The sequence below is a fragment of the Natator depressus genome, chromosome 2 (genome assembly GCF_965152275.1).
Source record: "Natator depressus isolate rNatDep1 chromosome 2, rNatDep2.hap1, whole genome shotgun sequence".
In the NCBI taxonomy this organism is placed as follows: domain Eukaryota; kingdom Metazoa; phylum Chordata; order Testudines; family Cheloniidae; genus Natator; species Natator depressus.
In genome coordinates, this window is record NC_134235.1 from 78,519,423 (window position 1) to 78,540,537 (window position 21,115).

The 21,115-nt window shown below is 40.8% G+C and overlaps 1 protein-coding gene across 8 annotated transcripts in view; it reads left to right on the forward strand.

The window, feature by feature from the left end:
• ZNF521 (zinc finger protein 521) overlaps positions 1–21,115 on the forward strand; it is a 270,233-nt gene that overhangs the window by 238,872 nt on the left and 10,246 nt on the right. For all 8 annotated transcript variants that reach the window (XM_074944480.1, XM_074944481.1, XM_074944479.1 and 5 more), the window contains 2 exons: positions 2,094–2,225; positions 4,957–5,072. In XM_074944480.1, the coding sequence (XP_074800581.1) occupies positions 2,094–2,225; positions 4,957–5,072 (248 nt within the window). The remainder of the gene's footprint in view (positions 1–2,093; positions 2,226–4,956; positions 5,073–21,115) is intronic.

Here is a 21,115-nt window from a genome sequence, read left to right on the forward strand (position 1 = left end):
GCTTCTGGATCAATTTTTGATAGAATACCAGGCACAGATCACGGTGTAGTTAGATACATGAAAATTGTGCCCAAGCAAGTTATGATCTTCTGACCCTAGCATATCTAGTCTCCCCAGGTAGACGAGCCATTTCAATACACTATGATCACTGTTTCAATGGGTGATGTTAGATAGGATAATTTAGCAGTGTTTTAATACAGGACTTTGTAAAGAACAAAAACAAATTGCTATGGGAAAAGCTAAAACTCTGCTTGTTGTTGTGTGCCTGGCTATCCCTGTGAATCCCTATCCTGCTGCATGGTGACTGACAGGAAGGAAGAAGGGGAAGGAGAAGCATATAAGCAATAATTTTAAAGAACCAGAATAGGACCAAAAGTTTCTATATTCACAGCTAAGTTAAAAACATGATTTTATCATGTTGGAAAAACAAAGTTATGTGCATGCCTATGTTATTAATGCTGATTACTTAACTGAGAGAACCCCTAACATAAAGTGTAATCCTTATGGCTTTGTAGGTTTTGCTCTACACCTTCTCAATATGAATCTTCTCAATATGAAGAATTCATAAACCGTTTAGATAATTATATTCAAGAAGAATTTGCTACAGCCCCAAATACACAATGAACTTTTCCTCTTAGAAAATTTTAAAATTTAGAATGTCCTGAGTAGCTTAGTTATGCTTTATTCCCTGCCCCACCCCACCCCCCGCCAAATTCTTACCCTCGCCCTTGCTTACACCAAGGCTGAATTTAGCCTTCAGAGAAATTCAGCCTAACAAAAACACCAGGCATACAACTGAAATTATTTCAGTTCTGGTTATTTATTAAAGGTTAGGTTGAGAGACTGACTGTGTGACACCACTCAGTTTACAGGTTCCATGACATGTTTTCTTTAAATTAATTCGAAGAATTTTCTAATAGAATTAAACAAACAAAAAAGCTTGTGTGTGTTATGTGTGTTCTATTCACTATCGACAGCAGTTACCAACCTGGCATGTTTGTCATTATGGTTACTAATCACTCTAGTCAGTGTTGTATTAAGCAGCAGATAGACAGTTTGACATTTATATATTTGGGATAGAGAGAGGGCTTTCCTAAATCATTTTTTCACCTAAGAAATGTTGTAGAGATTAGTTGGTTGCCAAGCTGTGTGGTGTTGTTTGATTTTTAGTAATCAAATATTGTATTTACCTGCTAGATCAATGTTATTTGTGTAACACACTAGTGACATACAGAAGGACCTTTTCTAAGCTGTGCTGTGGGAATTGACCCCTCTGCAGAAGGGCTGGAAGCCGCATCTTACTTAGCAGCTCTTTCTAAGTAGGACAGCCATTCACTGCCTAAAGCTAGGAGTGATGCCTGTGGACGAAAGCATGGGGAACCTGTAGGTAGCAGTGGGAAGGGTTTTAAGGCCACGTGATACCACCAGGAAAGCCTATGTCAAGGAAGAGTGAGGGGCTTCTGAGCCTCTAGGAAAAATAATGAGTAAAGGAAAAAAAATCTATGATTATCCAAAAGGGTGTTGAGAGCCTATAAAAATTTATATGAGTTTGGTGACTGTCTGCAAGAGAAACCAGGAGCTGGAGTGAGAAGGGAAAACTGGAGTGGGGAGTTATATAGGAGGTTATAAAACACTGGTTTGTGGTTGAAGCCTATGCACTGTCATGCTGGCTGCGGGGAATACCACTGAGAGGCAGAGTGGAAAAAGGATCATTTAAGCATACAATTCTCATCTTTGCTGATAGACGCCAAACATGTAATTCCTTGTGCACTCCTTTGGAAATATACGCATTTGTGATTGGGTGGGTTTGTTAGGGATGTATGTTCCCTGTCCCAGAGCTAGTTTCTTAGTGAAATCTGATACATCTGCATTTCTATCCAATGACAATTATATGTACCAAATCTTTGGCTTTGTATGTTTTTTATGCTCTTAAACCTTGCAGATGAAGAACATTTCAGAAGCCATAGATTTTAGGGGCAGCAGGTTTATCAGGACTAGATAAACAAAAAACTGTTCCGTCCATAGATCATATTGGACTTGGCACTTTGTAATATCCATGATGAATTTCACCTTCCTTTTGATTTCTCCACCAGACGAAGGATTGAACCATGAATGTAAACTCTGCAATCAAACATTTGACTCTCCTGCCAAACTTCAGTGCCACCTGATAGAACACAGCTTTGAAGGAATGGGGGGCACCTTCAAATGTCCAGTCTGCTTTACAGGTAGGCGGATGGGATCAGTACATTCCCTGTAATGCCTTTAGCCTATGCATACAGAGCTTTCATTTATATGGCCCTCAGTATTTATGTCATGTTATGACTTTAGGTCAGTTTTGAGATGCAATATTAGACTTGTGCTCATTAGTAATATTGATTAGAAACTGTTTAAAAAATCAGGCTTGATGGAAGGTCAGGCATGCATCTACGTGAATTGCATTTCAAAGTTATTTATCAGAACTTTGTATTTTTAGAATTGCAAAACTGATTGTTACATTCATACACCTCGATGTCGTCACTGTCATGTTCTAAACTTGCCAAGGGGGAAAATTACCATCAATACATGCTGTCCAGTTATAGAAAATGTAAATGAGAGCAGAACTTGGGTAAGGAGTGCTGGCTTTGGCCCAGAAAGCATGCTGCAGTGTTCTCCTTTGGACCAACAGTAATGCTCCCGTTTAATTTAGTTGTTGGCACTAGAAAAGGAGAACCTTCATAATTTGCTTTTGGGGAAATTTTGCACTCCTTACACAGGGCCCAGTTCTGCTGTCAGTGACACAGGTCTAAATCTGGTTTTAGTTCCTCTCAGGTCAATAGATATGCATTGGTATAAACCCAGCTGAGAGAGTGGCTTGGCCTAGAAGGACTGAGGAGTACAAGATTTGACCTATAATGAGGGACATAAAAATGGTGGATAAAACTTACCCCCAGTTGTTCTTGAAAATGAGAACACATTCAAAGGATGCACACAGACTTTTTTTTTAAAGGGCAATAGGCCTTTTTTTTTTTTAGCAGACTGTTTTATAAAATTACACCCTAAAACACAAGTGTTAATAGGTATCATAAATGCATAATTTGCGTATAAAATGAAAATCTGAGACTGTTGCAGAACTATAGGAAAACATGATAAAACACACTTAGGGTATTCTTCTATCAATAGCATGCTAATCTTGGAAGCCATTCAAGGTTTCTGTTTTCCATTAATATGCGTTAAGCCTGTGCATTGATAGGCAAATAGACCCCTTAATACCTTCATTTTATTCCTCTTTGTTTGGCAGCTCCCCTCCCAATAAAACTTAAGTACACCCTGCAAAAGAAAATTAAAGTTGAATTTTTCTTCTTGCAGATAGAGTGGCTGGCACTGATTATTACCTCACTTTATTCAGGTTACATATTCCTGTTGAATTATAAAATTTAAAAATATATAGTTCATTTTCACTGCACAGCTTGCCATAGTCCTGTCTGAGTCTGTGTATAGTTCTGCCTTCAACAGTTTGCCTGTTAGGCATCTGCATTCAATAATTCTTTCAGTGAGGCAGTTCTTTGTCTTTTGGTTTTATTATTGATTGTACGGGGGTTTTTTCCTTGGCTTTGTGTACACATATGTAAGGAGTTGATTTTCTTTTACTCTAATATTGTGTGTCTAAGGATTCCAAGAGTTTAACGACAACAAGTTTGGGGGGTGTTTTATGCAGTATACAAACTAGCATCTGTAAAGGGTCTCCACTGGTGATTCTCCACGTGAGCAAGATCCCTGATAAAAAATAATCTTTTAATGTTTGAGCCAGTAGCCTTAGAAAATGTGTTAAGGAGTATGGAGATAAGTCAATTCCAATCTGTGTGAAACCTTTTTTCCTTTTTGCTGATGGGGTAAATAGACACAGAGCATTAATCGTAAACAATGGTGGTTTTTTAGCAATGTGCTATTAAATTATTTCAGTATGTCTTGCTAGAATATTAACAAGAACTAAAAATCACCAATATACGTTTTATATGGAAAATGGAATCTGAGCAGTTTTTTTTAAGGTAATGAGAAATGTGATTAAAATGTATGACTCACAAGAACAATATTCTAATATTTTTTGTTGCCTTGCAATTAGAATAATTTTAATGATTAGGAGTGGAGTCAAAGTCAAATGCCAGCATCTTTAATAAATCCTTTTTCTGCCTATACAGATTAATATTGTAGATGCAAACTTTTTTAGGTCACAGTGCACCAGGCATCCATCAGAAGTCAGTGCTGCCAACCCAAACACTGCCTCTGGCATATACAATTTAATTATTAATAGTATGTCTCCTAGGTAAACTGTTACACAGTCTTAGGGCCTTGTTTTGTAGTCATTAAAATTGAACATGTTTATATTATTGAAACCCTTGCATTCAGTGTGTAGGCAGAGTTGATCTTAAAGTATCCAAAGAGAATTTACCTGCAGTTCTGTTTCACATTCATAGACATTGCCACACTGTAGCTGTGGGATATAATTTTTAGCATTAACACATTTAAATACAGAACTGTTTGTTAGCTTTAACTTTAGGCAAATACAGTAAGCGGGGCTTTGGAACCTACGCTTTCCAGACCTGTTGGTTGCCAGGAAATAAGTTTCATGTGTGTTCATTTTCAAGATAGTATGCTTGGTGACCTTCAGTTCATTTTAAAATAATTTGTAAGAGAAAATGGCATTTCTAAATCTTTATATTTGAACTATATTGATTGTTCTGTGGGGGGTCTCTTTGCCAGACATTTAGTACAATGCCTTTTAAAAAAAATTGGGACCTCACTGTGTAGATGAATAGTGTTGGTTGCGCCTATTAGTGCAACAGTATAATGTGAAATTACAGTGTACCAGTTTAATTCTACCTCTTGGAACTACTGTGCATTAATGGCGAAATGCTTACAAATGACTTTCCACTTGTGAAATTAAATAATGAAAAGCTCACTGTTGTTTTAACATTTCAGTGTTTGTTCAAGCAAACAAATTGCAGCAGCATATTTTCTCAGCCCATGGACAAGAAGACAAGATCTACGACTGCACGCAGTGTCCGCAGAAGTTCTTCTTCCAAACAGAGCTGCAGGTACCATATTCATGAAGAGGACTTGGATTCATGGGCTGTAGCAGTACTGAACAAATGTGTTCTGTAGCTGGGCTCATTGCATTCCTTGCTCTTCAGTATGGGTTGGGGGGAGCCAGAGGAAGGAATAACAGAGAGCACAAAAAACCTCGTGTATAACTCACATGAGTAGCATTGTAAGAGCTATCAGTAACAGAGCATCTGACTTGCTAGTTTAAACCTAGACAGTAGGGGCAACCATTGGACTCCTGCTTCGTAGTTTGGTGGAGATCAAGAGTGTTTCAGAATTGGTGTTCTTGATATTTTAAGGGAGGAAAGGAGAGAAATGAGCAGCTTACATTCCTATTTAGCACCCAAAACAGCCAGTGAATCGAAGAATGAAAATGAAGCTTGTGTGTTCTTCTCCTTCTGGCAGTCAGCAAGAAAGAGCTAGCATAAGAAGGTGAGAATGAAAGAAGAGTAAGCTATAGAATGCAGTAGCGTACTGTACCCGTGTCCAGCTGCTAGTCAATCCACCCTCCCATAAATATTAAACTTCAGATAAAATTAGTTATATGAAGATTTCATTGTCTTCTACTTCTTGTACACTGTCTGTAGGGTCAGTAGAATTCTCTTATTGTTGGAGAAGAATAGGACAGGAGGAGGGGGGATAAATCTTGTATACCTTCTGAAAACAAGTTTCGGTCAAAGAATGCCTGGTTATATGCTAATTTAACTGCTCTCTTTCTCTTGGAAAGGATCATTACATTGCTAGTACTCCTGAAATGACTTGTCACATTTAGAAAGATCAGAAGAATAGAGTACCAAATATTCATTAACGATTTTAATTCACGTTTGAATATTATCAGAAGAGTGTTTGGAAGTCAACCTTCCAGGATCTCCATTTGCTAAAAGGGGTCAGTGCTGATGACATAAAGAAAATATATTTCTACTGTAGTGTTATTTTTTACTCTGCATGTTCTTCTTTTGAAGAGTGTGGTGCAAAGCACTATACTGAAGGTGTTTATAGTTTTTATAACATGGACTGTTGTCTGTAAGAAGCTTAACTGAGCCTCCTCAATTTAGTTCACTTTTGACCAGAGCTAGATTTATCTTTGTCATTTGAGATAAGAGGCGGGGGGGAGGGAGGGCGTGTGTGCTCATTTAGTATGTCAATTATTGTAATGTTAATGTATTTAAAACTTAATGCTAATACTCAGGATGACAGTATGAATTATTTCTTATGTGGGAAAAGAAATTAGATTTTGAGAGCTTACACTGGGCCTCAATATGTTGTATGAGAATTGGATATTGAGATCTATGAAGTTGTATTTCTCTTTTTGGGGGGGGGGGGGTTGTGCCTGTACAGTTTAACCGTACTGTGTGTGAAACTGGAATGTCAGCCTTAATTTTCAGTGTCCCAACTTTTGCTGGAATCAGTCTAGGGACAGATAGGGGAAGGTGGCATTGTTCTGGTTTTGGCAAAGCCTCTGATTTAGCCCCAGACACGAGCACTCTCTTCCCTTCATGTCCAGGTCAAACCATCTTCACTTCCATCCTTGCACAATGCTGCCTTTCTAATTATTAATCTAATAACTGGCATAGCTTCTGTAGCCTTCACAGAAAAACACAGACCTTAATTTTAATAATCTCAACAGACCTTTCTTCTCCCTCCCCTGCCAAAAGCATTCTTCTTTTGTTCAGAAACAGGTTTTAAAAGTCTTTGTTGCTCTGATGTGACTGGAAGAACCTGCTTTTAACTTTTTGGGGGATACTTTATTTCTCTAGAGGGGAAGGAGATCTAAAGCTTCTGTTATGGACTTAGAACAGTATGCTTGAAGAGGCCGCCGGGTTGGTAACTGGTACAGATTTAAGGGTTCTACAGGATCCTAAAGCCTGTCTGTTATTTTTACGCTTGTAAAATGAATTGAAATTGAAGAAATATTTAACTAAAACTATTTATTCATTTAAAACATAACACTTTAATAGTACTCGCATGCTTAATGCAGTCTGGATTTTTCAGAAATAACCTTTTAATATTTTTTAAATTAAAAATATCAATCTGAACATCAGATGAGCGAACCAGTTGCAAGCTAGACAGTCATAAAGCTGTATATACACCTCCCAGTATTAACGGCCTAAGAACTCCAGTACCTGAGATTTGAGTATATGGCTATATTTGTCTGAATAACTATAACTAACATTTTTTATATCTATCACCCACAGTACTGAACTTTTAATTAATGAGAAAAGTGATAAATCTATCATTATTGTAGCCCAGTGCTGTATTATTAATAAAAGGAGATAAAACCTATTAAAAAGATTCCCCCCCCCACCCCTCTCCCTCTCCCCCCCCCCCCACCTCAGCCAATTTCCCCTCCCTGGCATTGTTTTTTGCTGGACTGTTGGATTATGCCTAGCTGGCATTAGCCATTTGGATGGGCTTGCAAAACAATTTTTTGTGGCTTCCTAGTCCCCAACAAAGAAAGGTAACCAATTTGTGTCCACGGTTTTTGTGTTATGCCTATGGCCCGCCCAAGGTCGGCTCTAGGTTTATTGATGGTGGATGGGCAACAGGACTCTCTGAGGCAGGTTAGTTGACTCATTTTAGATTGTTTAAATGTGTGGGGGGGGCGGGGGGGTCAGACCAGCCCCAGCCTCCAGTAGAAGTGCAGCACTGTTGCTTGTCCTGTGGTCTGTAAGTTTTTCAAGTGATAATTGTCAAAATAACTTGGGGTTCCTGGGCACTAGGCCCAGTCAGAAAGGATTTTGTGTGCGTTCTGGGAATCATAGCATTTATTTAACACTTTGCAAACATTATCTAATTAATTGACCCAGCCTTCCCAAGGAGTGGGTAAATACCCCCACTTTACAGGTATGGAAATTAAGGCAAGAAACAGGTGGCTAGGAGTCTTTGTCCCATACTGGTGGATTATGGCCTGGCCTCAGTTTTACATGTCTCTGCTGTCCCGCGTCTGCAGTACAGCAATGTCATGTACCTTAGGAAATTCCAGATAGTGGAGAACACTGCAGCTCATCTACTCAGCAACACCGACAACTGTGAGCACATCAAAATGACCCCTTCTCCCTACAAGGGCTTCCCATAGAATATCAAGTTAAATTCAAGGTCTCAGACCTTATCTTTGGGGTGCTCAATGGCCAGGCTCCTGCATATCTAAAAGATCACTTTCAAGAATGTTCTCACAAAGAAAAGGCTTTGAATTATTTTAAAAATGAAATCAGAGATTATCTCTGACCTTTCTAGTTCCCCAGAATCAAGGGATGAGGGGGTGGGGCACAGATACTGGCTTTGTAGGCCCCATAGGCCAATATGCAGTGGGGAATAACTTGTCAGTTTTTAAAAGGAAACCTGGCTGAAATCCAATTAACATTAAAAGCTTTAGGCCAAAGTTTCCAAATTTAATGGCCTGTTTTTCAGAGGTCCTGAGTACCTGCAGTTAAAGTCAATGAAAGATGTAGGTCCTCAGCACCTCAGAAAATCAGGTCATAAGTGCCTAAAGTTAGGAACCTACATAAAAACACCTGATTGCCACAGATGTTAAACACCCACAGCCCCCATTAAGGTTGTGGCTAAGTACCTAAATAAGGACTCAAGTTTCAAAACATAGGCCCCAAATTTGAAAACGATGGTCTTAGCCTTTTGTAGGCAAGCAGAGTCAAGTTGTTAGAGCAGATGACAGGAAAACAGGAGAGCTGGGTTCTAGTACCAGGTGTGCTAACTTTCTGTGGGACCTTGAGCAAGTCACTTAACCACCCTGTACCAAACTTTCTCCATCAGTAGAATGGGGATAGTAATACCTATATCACAAGGGTAGTGATTTGTTAATTACATTAGTGTTTGTGCTTTGAAGCCTTTGGATAGAGAGTGCTATGGAAATTTAAAATATTGTTATTGTTTATTATTCTTATTTTTTCCTCAGCATGCCTCAGAATACAAACTCAACTGTAGAGCTGCTTTTAACAGGGGGATGGATTTGGTATTTTTAGAATTTTTTTTTCCTTCTGGACTGTGTCCCTTCTCATATGGTCCCATTCTCTTCTGATGCTTGGAACTTCTGCCCAGAGAAAACAGGACGATCTTTGATTTTCATTGCAAACTTCTCTCCAAAAAGTCAAACAGGCTTTTGCTTTGGACTCAAGAGAGATGCAGTGGAAGTACTCACACTTCACCTACTTAAGAAAATGTCTTCAAAGTATTTCTCCTCCAAGTCTTTTGCTTCAGTGTCAGAGAAAGTTTAAATACCAAAAATAAAATAAAAACCCCAAACCCACCGAACTTTGAATTCCCTTCCATGTTTCTTTCCCCATGAGGATTAAGGGGTTTTAAGCCATATTAGTCTTTCATACAGTAATACTTTTCTAAAGAAGAAATTTCCAGGTTTGGAGCATATGAGCCCAACCTTCTTTGATTGGCCTATTCAAACATAAACGCTCCCAGTCGGTAGTTCATTAGTTCATGAATATTTATAGCACACAATAAAATCCACCAAGCCTGATGTGTCACAGGTGCACGGTGACCATTTTGCTTTCACTAAGCAGTGCTTGAGAAAGATTAGAACAAGTGGGCTGAGTCTTACTTGTCTTATTATATACGTATTTGTACATATGTATACCGTTGTCACCCTTTGAAAACTTTCTGGTTTTTTCTTTGGTAATTTGAAATGTTACCTTACTATTTACAGTATTTCCTACACGTTTCCTGCAGGGAATATTGCAAATATTGGGCTATTATTAGTCACATTCTAAAGCAATTGAAAAATGGTGATGGGCAAACATTTGGCATATACAGATATTCAGACAGTCATGATTATTTTTGGATGGAATTTCAAAATTATTGGACAAGGAGAATGTAGTAGGTCAGAATTTTAGTAAAGCATTTCATGCTAAATCTCAGAAAGTCTTACCTAAAAATTAATACAAATTGGCTGAAGTCGGAAAACGACAAATGGACTGATACTAACTACAATTTCTAAAATAGATATCTAAATTACACCCACTACTCCTTGGGGAATTCTACACCAAAAATTAAAAATTCTGTGCACAATATTTTAAAATTCAGTGTATTTTATTTCTCAATAAATAACTGTGGAGGCTCCAGCATGGTAGTGGGAAGCAAAGGCCATCACCCTGCAGATCCCGTCCCCACCGGGACGCTGACTCAGCAATGAGGCTGCAACCAACCCGTGCTAGGCTCATCGAGATAGCAAGCGAGAGGGACAGAGTGTCACATGCACGCCCAGCCCTTGCCCCTGATCTAGGTGTGGGGCAGGCAGGCTCAGCCCGGCATGTTCCAAGTGTGGAGAGTCTTGGTGTCGGGTGAGAGGGTTCTGTGTGGCGCAATCTGGATGTGGGCGGCTTGGAGGGGGCTCGGGATGCAGGGGGAGTGGGGGTCTGGATGCACAGGGGCTTGGTGGAGGGTTCCAGATGCACGGGGACTGGAACTCTGCAGGGAGGCCAGATGAAGGTGGTTGGAGCTCAGCAGTGAGGGAGTCTGGGTGTGATGGGATGGGGTTTGGTGGGAGGGTCTGACAATGGGGGGTTAGTGGGACGGTCTCGGTGCTGTGGGAGTGGGGCTTGGTGGGGTGGAGCTCCAGGTGCAGCTGGTCGGGGCTCAGTGGCGTGGAGGTCCGGATGCAGGGGAGAGGGGCTCGGCAGGAGTCTGGATGCAGGGGGCTGGAGCTGGTTGGGCACATCTGAGGGACTCAGCGGGGTGGGAGGGGTCCAGGTGCTGGGAGAGTGAGGTTGGGGGGGCAGGTGCGGGGGGCTCGTTGGGGTGGTCCTCATAGGGGGTGTCATTGGGGTGGGGGTTCAAGTGTGGAGGACTCAGCAGGGGGTAGTTTGGGTGCAGTGGGGAGTGGCTCAGTAGGGATCCAGTGCAGGGGCTGAGGCTCGATTGGGGGGGGTGTCCAGGTGCAGGGGGGTTCTGGGAGAGGCTTGGCAGGGGGTCCGGATAAGGGGGCATCCAGATGCACGGTGGTTGGGCAGATGGGGGACAGTGTCCCCTCCCTCTGCGGTTGAAGAGTGATGTGAGTAGGAAGCGGGGGTGGAGGGGGGTGGAGCTTTCTACAGCCAAGGGAGATTTCTGGGGGTGGTCTGACCTGACCCCAGCTACTCCTTGCAGGGGAACAGGAGCTGAGCCTAGCGCAGGGTAGGAGCCACCATCCGCGTCATGTTCTCCCCCACTCACCCACCCCGCAGTGATTTACCTCTCTGCTGGCTCTTCCAATGATGTACCCATTCAGCTGGGGATGGGGAGGTGTGCATGACCGCTCTTGCATCTTCCCTTTGCTTCCCCATCAGAAGTCATTTTTGTGCAGCGAAGCAAAAAAATCTGTTGGGGACATGAATTCTGTGCAAGCGCAGTGACACAGAATTCCCCCAGGAGTAACCCAAAGAATACCCATACAGAAAATATGTATGTGTTCTTACAAAACAGATAAAGTATAGGCACAAATAAATATATGCATGTACAACTTCCTGTGTTATATAAACACACATATATTTTCTGCACACGATTTCCTCTTTGTCCCACATATGTCTGTTTTGCTTGTAAAACTTCGGCATCTGTTTTTGAAAATATGTCCCTAAATTGATGGAGACAAACAATTAGCTCATAGGCTGCATCTATTCCACTTGATGTACTTATATGTTCCAGATTACATGGTCAGATTCTGCAGAATCTAAGTTTTCATGTCAGATGAAGTTTCTGGACCCTGTGATTTCAAAGATAGTCTTCCTAACTTTAACTGAATATTAATCTATCCAGCATTGTCTTTTTTAATCTGCAAATGGAGTCTGAAACAATGTCTGTGAGAGTTGTAAGCGCCACTATTTCTCCAACCACTTAGCAGGTTTTAACTCTGAAGCCTAATGATGGTGCGTTATATGTCAACATTAATGTCTTCATTGCTAATCATTTTAGCAGATGGGATGGGGAAGGGGATGAGAGTGAAGCCCATGGAGGAAAACTGTAAACTGCTGCAGGAAGAAAAACGCAGAGAGACAAAAGAAGAAGAGAATAAGAGGCAGAGAGGGAGGAGAGAAACAGGAGCATGGGAAAGAGAGGGAAACAAAAGACAGAAATAGTAGTGGTCATGAAGTTGAGTATATTTTTCTGCTGAGGGATATTGATGGTAACAATAAGGCATGAATCAGACAATAAATCATGAGAATAATAATAACTGAAATTTCAGTTATTACATAACAGCCAGGTTGTACCATCATAGTTCTTGTGAAATCCTCCTACTAACACCAGTGGGAGGTCTGCTGTGCATTGAGAGGGCTAAGTAGTACATTTATATCCTGACCCACAGATAATAATTAAAAACAGAATTCAGTTTTGTCCACAAAATCAGTTTTATCATCTGTGTCCTAAATGTTTCACTGTACACACCACCATTAGTCAGATCGGTTGGTTAACACTCTCAGAGTAAGCGGAAGAAAATGATAGAAATAAGGGCTCTATTTGCATTTGAATAGTTTCCCTGGTAGCTCAGTTCAGTTCTCTTAATTGTCCATTCATTCATTTCTTGCTAATGTAGTTGATATCGGTGACTGATTTTCTATGCTAAACAGGAAGCACCACTTCTTCATTCTAGGACTCATTCCTTCCTACAACTGCCCTGCTGTTGGCTACCAATAGCTGCCATTCTATTATCTTTCATCTGGCCCAGAGCTGACAACAGATGGCCATCAGTGTGACTGTATGAAGCATCCAGCAATGGTGTACTGAAGAGTTTCCTGGCCAGTTCTGCAAACCTCGCTCCCTTCCTCCCTCCACATCTTGAATAAGCTCATCATTCCTGGCTCCACTCTCCACTGGCTCTGCAATTTTCCACACAGCGAAGGCAGAAGGCTGCCACTGAGCCACTGGAACTCTCCCATTCCAGACCTGCGTCTGACTCCCATGTCTGTGCATAGCACAGACAAAGTACGGGCACTGTCCAGCTGGTTCTGACCCTATAGGCTGCAGCAACCTGGGATGTGTTGCTGCTATTACATCACTGAGCGTGCCACCATTTGGGATCTGGCTCTTGAACCCATTTGGTTACTGCGTAGCAAAACGTGCTTCCCACATAGCAAAGACAGAAGATTTAATTCTGCTCATTCAGCCGCTCTGTGGGATCTGTAGTCTGAAACTTGAAGCAGAGGCAGAGCTTAGCCACCGTAGCACTGGATCTCCTCAAGCCATTACTTCCCCCCTCCCCACCTGCAATGCTCTGGAGGACTCTGTCCCACCAAGATTAAGCATGTTAAATGTGAAGAAAGCAAAAAATGTGACTATTGATTGTAGACCTAAAAGGGAGGAAAGTGTTCATTTCACTGACGTGCTGATGCATTGACAGGTCTGATCGTTTGGAAAGCAGCTTCAAATGGGTGGCTGCCTGGCACGTGCAGAAAGATATGTTGTTTGCTCTTGTCGGAGTTTACTAAAGCAAGGTACCTCTAGAGCTGAACCTGTAGTTTAAGAGAAATTCACATTTGTAGCCTTTATTGTGATATTTGCAGCAAGTCTACAGCTACTAACAGCCTCTGCCCTGAAGCTATGAAGGAGTATGGCTCCATTGTTGGAGAGAGAGACGCGTTCTGTGTGGAAGCCTGAGATGTGGCAGGCAAGATGAATAGTGCTCAAAAGCAGTGCTTGCGGTGCTGTCATTTAGGACAGGAACGAAAGTGAAACACAGGGTAAATGAATCCTTTAAAAATGGTAAAATCTTAAACTGCTTAAAATCACAAGTATTTTCCATGGATAAGTTCACTGAGCAGGAGGAAAGTTGGGAGGGGACGGTTTCCCCTTGCAAGGAGCAGAGCGGTACAGGTCGTTTGTTAAAAAACAACAGCACTACAACACCTAAGGTGTGGCTAGTGATTCATCAAGGGACATGTCCAGGACAGTACAGTAAAGAGAGATCTTGTCTCAAACGAGTTTCCTCCTTTTCAAAACATCAGCATCTTTACATTGCTTCATTCCAAGCATTAATCAAAAAGATTTGAATGCAGATGGCAACACAACTGGAGCAATTCACAACAAAACCCTAACCCTGGAGGAACAGGTTTCAGGTTTACTTCTCAACCTGCTAATTGGGTCAGGTCAACAATGCTTTGAGCAAAGTGGGGCTGACCTAAGATTTTGGGTGGAAACCATGTGAAAATACGGTGGATTTGACACAAAACTGGTCAGAAATCTGAGATTATTTTTGTGGTGTTTGCTTTGCGTTCAAAGCTCTGGGTGACCAGCCCTACCCCACCCCATCCTGTAAACTGAAAGTAAAAAGTGGTTCATTCCCTGTGGACCAAAACTGCTAGTTATGCACATCTGTACATACAGCTGTAGGTGTTTCTGCATTGTTAGAATCTAATGTTGCCGCAGAATTACCTCACTAAACCCACACTAGACTAAACATGAGCTGGGTGTATATCTGTCTGTGTGACTAGATGATGGATACTTACTAGTTTTCTTTGTATCTTTAGATATATGGCATATAATATTGGGAAACTGTGATACCATTACATATTAGCAGTGCATTTTGCTTTGCTTTGAGTTTGTAAAGGTGAAAGGTGATTGTGCAGGAAAATGGAACAGTATATTTGCTGTGAGACAGGCACTAAGAACTCACTCCCATGCTCAGTTATAATTCATGACTGTACTGGTGGGAAGCCCTTATCCCTCTGTGGAGTTAATGCATCTCTACTGTAGCCTGCTGAGAGCACCCTGCATCCCCTCCCACCATCTGTGCATTCAGTTGCGTGCTTTCTCTCTCGCTTTCCTGTGACATCTCTTGGTGTTAAAACTGTCAGACTACTACTGTCTGGTAAAGGTGGCTTTATGATGTGTATTAATGTTGAATTGTCATTTAAATGGAAAAGAGCTGGAAGCGTTATATTACAGTTTCATTTAAACTCTAATTTAGAAAATGCTGATTGGCAAATTAATAAAAAGATGTCTGTTGCTTTAAACTCCTCGAACTGTCTTAAATTTGCTGCCCATTATACTGAAATGGATAATCTGCATGAAAAAGTGTAGGGACAGGGTAGAGGGTTTACTGGCAAAGTTATATTTGTTCCCCATCTGTGATTATTCTGCTGGTTGTTGGTACAGTGACTCTCCCTTTTTAGTGTTGTGATTTGAGCATCCTTATATGTGGTGCCAGCAACATTGTACATTGAATAGTATTTACCCACCCATCACCTGGCTGGTGCAGACAACTATTTTATTTTCTTCATCTTGACTTCCTCTCTGAACTGAAGCAGCTTGAAGGCTGCAAGTTAATTGCTTCTATGCTACCTGAGATTTGGGATTCACATGAGCAGAGATCATAAGCTAACACAATTTTACTTAAATATTGAGATTTTTATGGTGGAAGACACTGTCTAAAGAGAACTGAGTTGACACTACCCTATAGTTTAGGAAGAACTTAACTGGACCACAGAGCTTTGAGATGATGCTTTATTAACCTGACCCCTTGCTGTTAGGGTGGGTTTTAGGCTGTGTGTTATGCCTAAAAGTATGGTGAAATTGCATATGGTTCTTTGCAGCAGCAAGATTAATTTGTGGAGTTTCACGATATTTGATCTTACATAGTCTGTTGTTTGTACTTTTTTTAAAGGTATAAATCAAATCCAAGCCTGAAATACCAGTGTATGAATTTAACAGATGTGGTGCCATAAGGGACCCACTGAGTTATAAACTGCAGAAATGGACTTTTTATATTTCAGACTCTTAGCTTATTCCCAGGAGGTTTTGGAACCACAGAAGTGAGGTGAAAGGTCATGCTTTCAGACAGTAGCACCCACCCACCACTTGGCGTTTGGTGTAATTGTCAGGAAATCCACAGCTAATAGTTTTGTTATGCAGTCATAGCGTTCTGCACAATAAAAGTAGGGCAAGAATGACTTCAGTAGCTCAGTGTCCAGGTTTCCTTAGGTGAAAGATCACTTTGAGATGACACAGCTGAGTAGTCAGGCTGAAATCCTACTTGGTATTTTATTAATTTTGCACCAAGATAAATCCTGAATTCTGACAAACTCCATGACAGGTGAAATTCCTTCTTGCAGAATCTGCTCAGCAAGAGGCTGCTCATTTCGTTCTGTTCCGAGGCAGGCAACAGGAGGGCAGCTTTATAATCAGCCCTCAAAGGACCCCCGGCCGCCCCAGAGTCTTGGGCTGATTGAATAACTCCTGGGCCTCTTCCCCTAGGCCTCCATCAGCAGGGGTCCTGTGGAAAGCAATCTCCCGCAGACTGGCACTGAAGTGAGCTTTAAACTACTATTTTCTGCTCTCCAGAGGAGCCTGGAGTACTAAAAGATAGATGGACTGCAGATATTTTATGAGAAACTGTCAGAAGAAGAGCAGAGTAAATGTTTTTTTTTTTCCTTCTTCTTTGAGTCACACACTATATATCACTGTAGAATTTCTCCCAGTATCTTTTACATTTAAATAAGAAATTAATTGGTTGCTAACCTTAAATTTCCTTCCTCCCTCTTCTTTTTCTTTTTCTCCTCTCTGACTTTTTTTTTTAATATTCACTCAGAGGCCCTTTGCTTAACCACAGTTGCAGAAAATCAGTACCATTTGCACTGAAATATTTATAATGACAGAATGAAAAATTGGATTCATTTTCTGGCCTGTAGCCGAACAGTCTGCAACTTTGTGCAGCATTGTTTAGCATCTTTCATTCCCTCCTTTTCATTGGGATTGTTTTCAGACACACATGCACACACTGCCCATGCTGCAGAGGAATGCTTAGCAAAACACAGAGCCATTTTTAGTCTCAACAATGAGAACACGACTTGCTTGTAACCTTTCAACTCTTGATGGAGGGATTTCGGGGGAAGGGGGCATGGCGAACGTCCGTCTTACAGGAGAGATTATAAGGGATGACATGCAGTAATCACTTCTGTACGAGGAAGCACACTGATTGAATTCAATGAAATGTTTCCATATATTCCATGAGAGGCAGTGTGGACTTAGCACCAGAATGGATGCCAAGAGCTCTCTACTAATTCCTGCTCTGCCACTATTTCCCACTGTGGCCTTGGGAATCTCACTTGACCTCTCTCAGGGCCAAATTTTCAAAAGCTCCCTTTATGTGCATGCGTGCCCTGACATTGGGGATTGAGCATATGCATATGCGCTTTTGAAAATGTGACCCCATGTCTGTTTCTACATCTGGAAGATGGCGGTGATTATATATTGTTACCTACATCACCTGTGAAGATGAATTAGTTAATGTTTGCAAACTACTTTGAAAATTAAGATCCAGATCCTCAACCCCCAGCTTGGACTCTGGCAGCACAAAAGTGCTATAAAGCTGCATTAGCCAGACAATTAAGGATTCCCTCAGTGTGCAGGAATGCCTGGGTGGCATACAGCCAGAGTACTTGGTTGGTTCTGTGCCACCCCCTCTCTATATAGGTTTTGGACTCTCTTGTAGAATTTGATAGAATTCTATAGCAGGGATATAATTTTCTATCGGTTGGTTTAAAAAGCTGATAAAGTAATCTCTGGTAAATTCTGTAGATTTTTAGACAACCAGTTTAAACAGTAGTTAACCCATGTGGCCAAAACTTTCAAACACTGGTGCCTAAAGCTGGGCACCTAAAACCACACTGGATCACCTAAGTAAGTGGTCTGGTTTGGGATTGGATGCTTCAAGATTCAGAACAACTTCTGAAGGTGCTCAGCACCTTAAGCTCCTGTTGATTTAACTGGGAATTGCGGGTGGTCTGTTTCTTTGAAAATCAGTCCAGATTTTATGGAACCCAAGTGTGAAAATGTTGGCCTTTTAGTTTGATCTATATTTAATTAATAAGTGCTGTCCAAGTACAAGTCTACCTACTCCACTCCAAGTCACCCTTCCAGGCCCAGATTTTTCTTTCTTGAATTAAAACTTGAGAATTTTGAGTAGCTTGAACTGTTCTTTTAGGAGCATAATCCTAGCAGATGTATACAGCTATGTTGATAAAAAGGAGCATTTACTATTAGGATCAATACAGATCAATTTGTACTGTACAGCAGACTGTAATTTGTGAGTGACACATACTTTTATCAACAGCTGAAAGTTTCTTACAGACTTGCAGATTGGTCTTTTTATTGTGTTCCCAAAGATAGTTTGGAGAAACATGCTGACATGTCAGTATGAAGTAATGTGTGTTCTGACACAACCAGCATTGTAATTTAGAAGGAATTTTGCCTGAAGTTGTTTTACTGTAGCATTGCTTTGATTCGAAAAAGAAGTTTCTACAAAACAGTGTGTTTTAGGACATGACAAAACATTCTCCAATATTATGCATATATTCAAGAGACTTTCTATTTAACCCTTACTATTGCTTTCTGCTTTTCTATTTTTCTTTTTGTATGTGTGTGTGTGAAAGGGTGTAATTTTTAATTGTTTTTAGCAACTAATGTGAGACAAAAATAATAGAAAGCAAAAGAAATGTGAACTTTCACATTAATAACATATATTTTTAAAGCTGTCATTTACATTATAGATCTTCTTGCCAACTTAACAGCATTTTAAAAGAAAGCTGAAGGCCAAACTATGCCAATCAGATATATTTCTGCAGTTGACGTGGCCACAAAGCTAAGATATAGATGCTTAAAATGTTTCAAATGCTGAACAGAACTGCAGTGACAATAGGACCCAGTCCACCGTGAAGTGATGGTACAGATCTTGCTGATGATATTGCGCAAACATGTTGCTGAACTGTAAGGGCAGTAAGAGTAGCCCCCAAACACATTTCATCTCAGCATAGGAGATAGTAACTTTTCGGGAAAGCTGCTTTCTCCCTTGGCCCAAATCTTTGTGTTGACTTTGTTTTTCTGTTTGGAGCGCCAGTCAGTTTAGTGAAGTTATTAGTTTATACATTTTGTCAAGGTAAAGTAAATGTAAGAGCTTTAAATTAGAATAAGTGCCACTTCTTTATGGCAGATTCCTTTGAGGACTGATTAGAAAGCAGACCGCCTGTTGCCTGCCCCTTTATGCATAGCAGTATTGCTGTGTGTACTTGTTTATAGCTTACCTTTGAATTTGTGTAAGAGTGCGCTGTGGTATGATGAATCGCCCTCTGATAGACAAGATTCTGTCTTTATTCTGAGATCAAGCTAATACTTCACTTTAAAGAGTTATTTTAATTAGGTAGTTTTATTGTAATGAATTAAAATTAACTTGGAGAGCAAATTATATAAGAATGCGAGGTTACAGATTAATCTCTCCATAGCTACAGCACATCTTTTTTGTAAAGGAATTAAAGTTCTGCATATCAGATAGCTTAGCACTACATATTGGTGGCTGCTGAGTGTAACTGGTATCTACAGTTATTTTCCCTCCTAAATGTGATTCTTTTCACTTTGATCAGAGGATTGCCTATACCAAAAAATAACAACAAGCAATAAGGGACAAAATTGGCATCTGCAAAGGGATGAATTCACTAGTTGTGAAGAAGTACAGTACTGTAGCATCATAAACCAAACCAACAAGTGGGGGGAGCATTTCTCTCTACTGTAAATTCAGGGAAAGGTAGGAGCTAACAGCACATCCCACTCTCAATATGCCAATGTCCAAGTGTGCGAGAGGAAACAGAAAGGCCAGCCAAACCCAAGGAATATAAATTCTTTTGAGATGCATGTTGTATCACTCATGGAGTAATGAGGAGAAGAAAGCGTTGATAAAAGAAGAGGAAAATCTTGTAATATTTATTTGGAGCTTGATTCCTCACTGCCACGCCAGTTGTGTAGTCATTGACACTGCAAAGAGGGTGTGAAGCTCAACCATTCTGCTTTGGTAGCATTTTACACTCGCATTACACGAAGTGTCTACACAAGGGCCAAGACAGTAGAGATCAGGACACTGTGTTTTACAAGCAAGATCCCCAATGAGGGAAATCAAATGTTACTGTTCTTGTAACATGTCAGTAAATGTGTTCTGAGATTGTAGCTTTGCAGTGTATGTAATTATCAAAATATAGAAAATGGATAGCTTTTTAATGAAGGTAGACTACATTCTGACATATCTTAAAGTCACCAGTACAGCAGGAGCATTGCTTTTCTTAATAAAATGTTGTCAATGGGTCATAGTGGAGGGAACACAGCTACCAGGTGAGGTTGTCTTTAGTCTTGACACATGGGACATGACCCTCTCATTCCCAGATATTTGCCAGCTTGGCAGGTCTCTGAATTGTCCTTATCTGCAGTTTCCGGTATTCTAATGAGTGGACTTGCCACAGGCATGCTACATAAACCACTGTTACATTTCTCTTGATTCCTGGAATCACAGGGGACCCTGGTCCCTCATTTGAAGTGCGAAGGAAATCAGTAGAAGGATCATAGTGTGTAACCAAGGTAGGGGTGGTAGTGCCTAACTAGTTATGAAGTCATAGTATGAAGAAGCTGAGGGAACCTCTCCCTATAGGCTCAGGAATCTTCTGTCATTACCACCAAACCTGCACGTGTTCCTACGACAGTGGCTTCTTGAGGGAAAGGTGCAAGGAGACAAACAAATGAGCAGACGGACATTGGGAGGCAGTTCCCCATACCTTTTCATTCACTCCCACACATATTTTAAGATTAAGGCACTATTGACTATGGGCCACATTTTGTCTGTCCCCTTATTTTGTGCCCAGAAATTATGCATTGAAATGTTTTTACATCCTCTTCATTGTGCATGCATATTGACTAGCGCAATGCTTAAAGATCTGATTTCCATGTGCAGATGTGGAGATGGTTCCGTCTTACAGGAGAAATTAGAGGCTGATTGTTGCCATCTGAAAATTTTGGCCCTCTTTGAGTGTCATTTAGCTTTACTTGAGTGAAAACTCTGTTTGCACCTTACCTTTTTCTGTTAATCTTTTGGGGATATATAACCTTCGGTGAGCTAAATGTTGGTGTAGGGGGTACTGTATGCTTGAAGATAGTATATGCAGAATCTAAGTTCTGAGCTCCTTTTTGTCACCTGGTAACCATAAGCACAATACATATAGGTACAGCACAAAGTGGTGTAGTGAACACAGTGATCTATGGATTTGTTGTGTGTATAGATCTGTCTAAA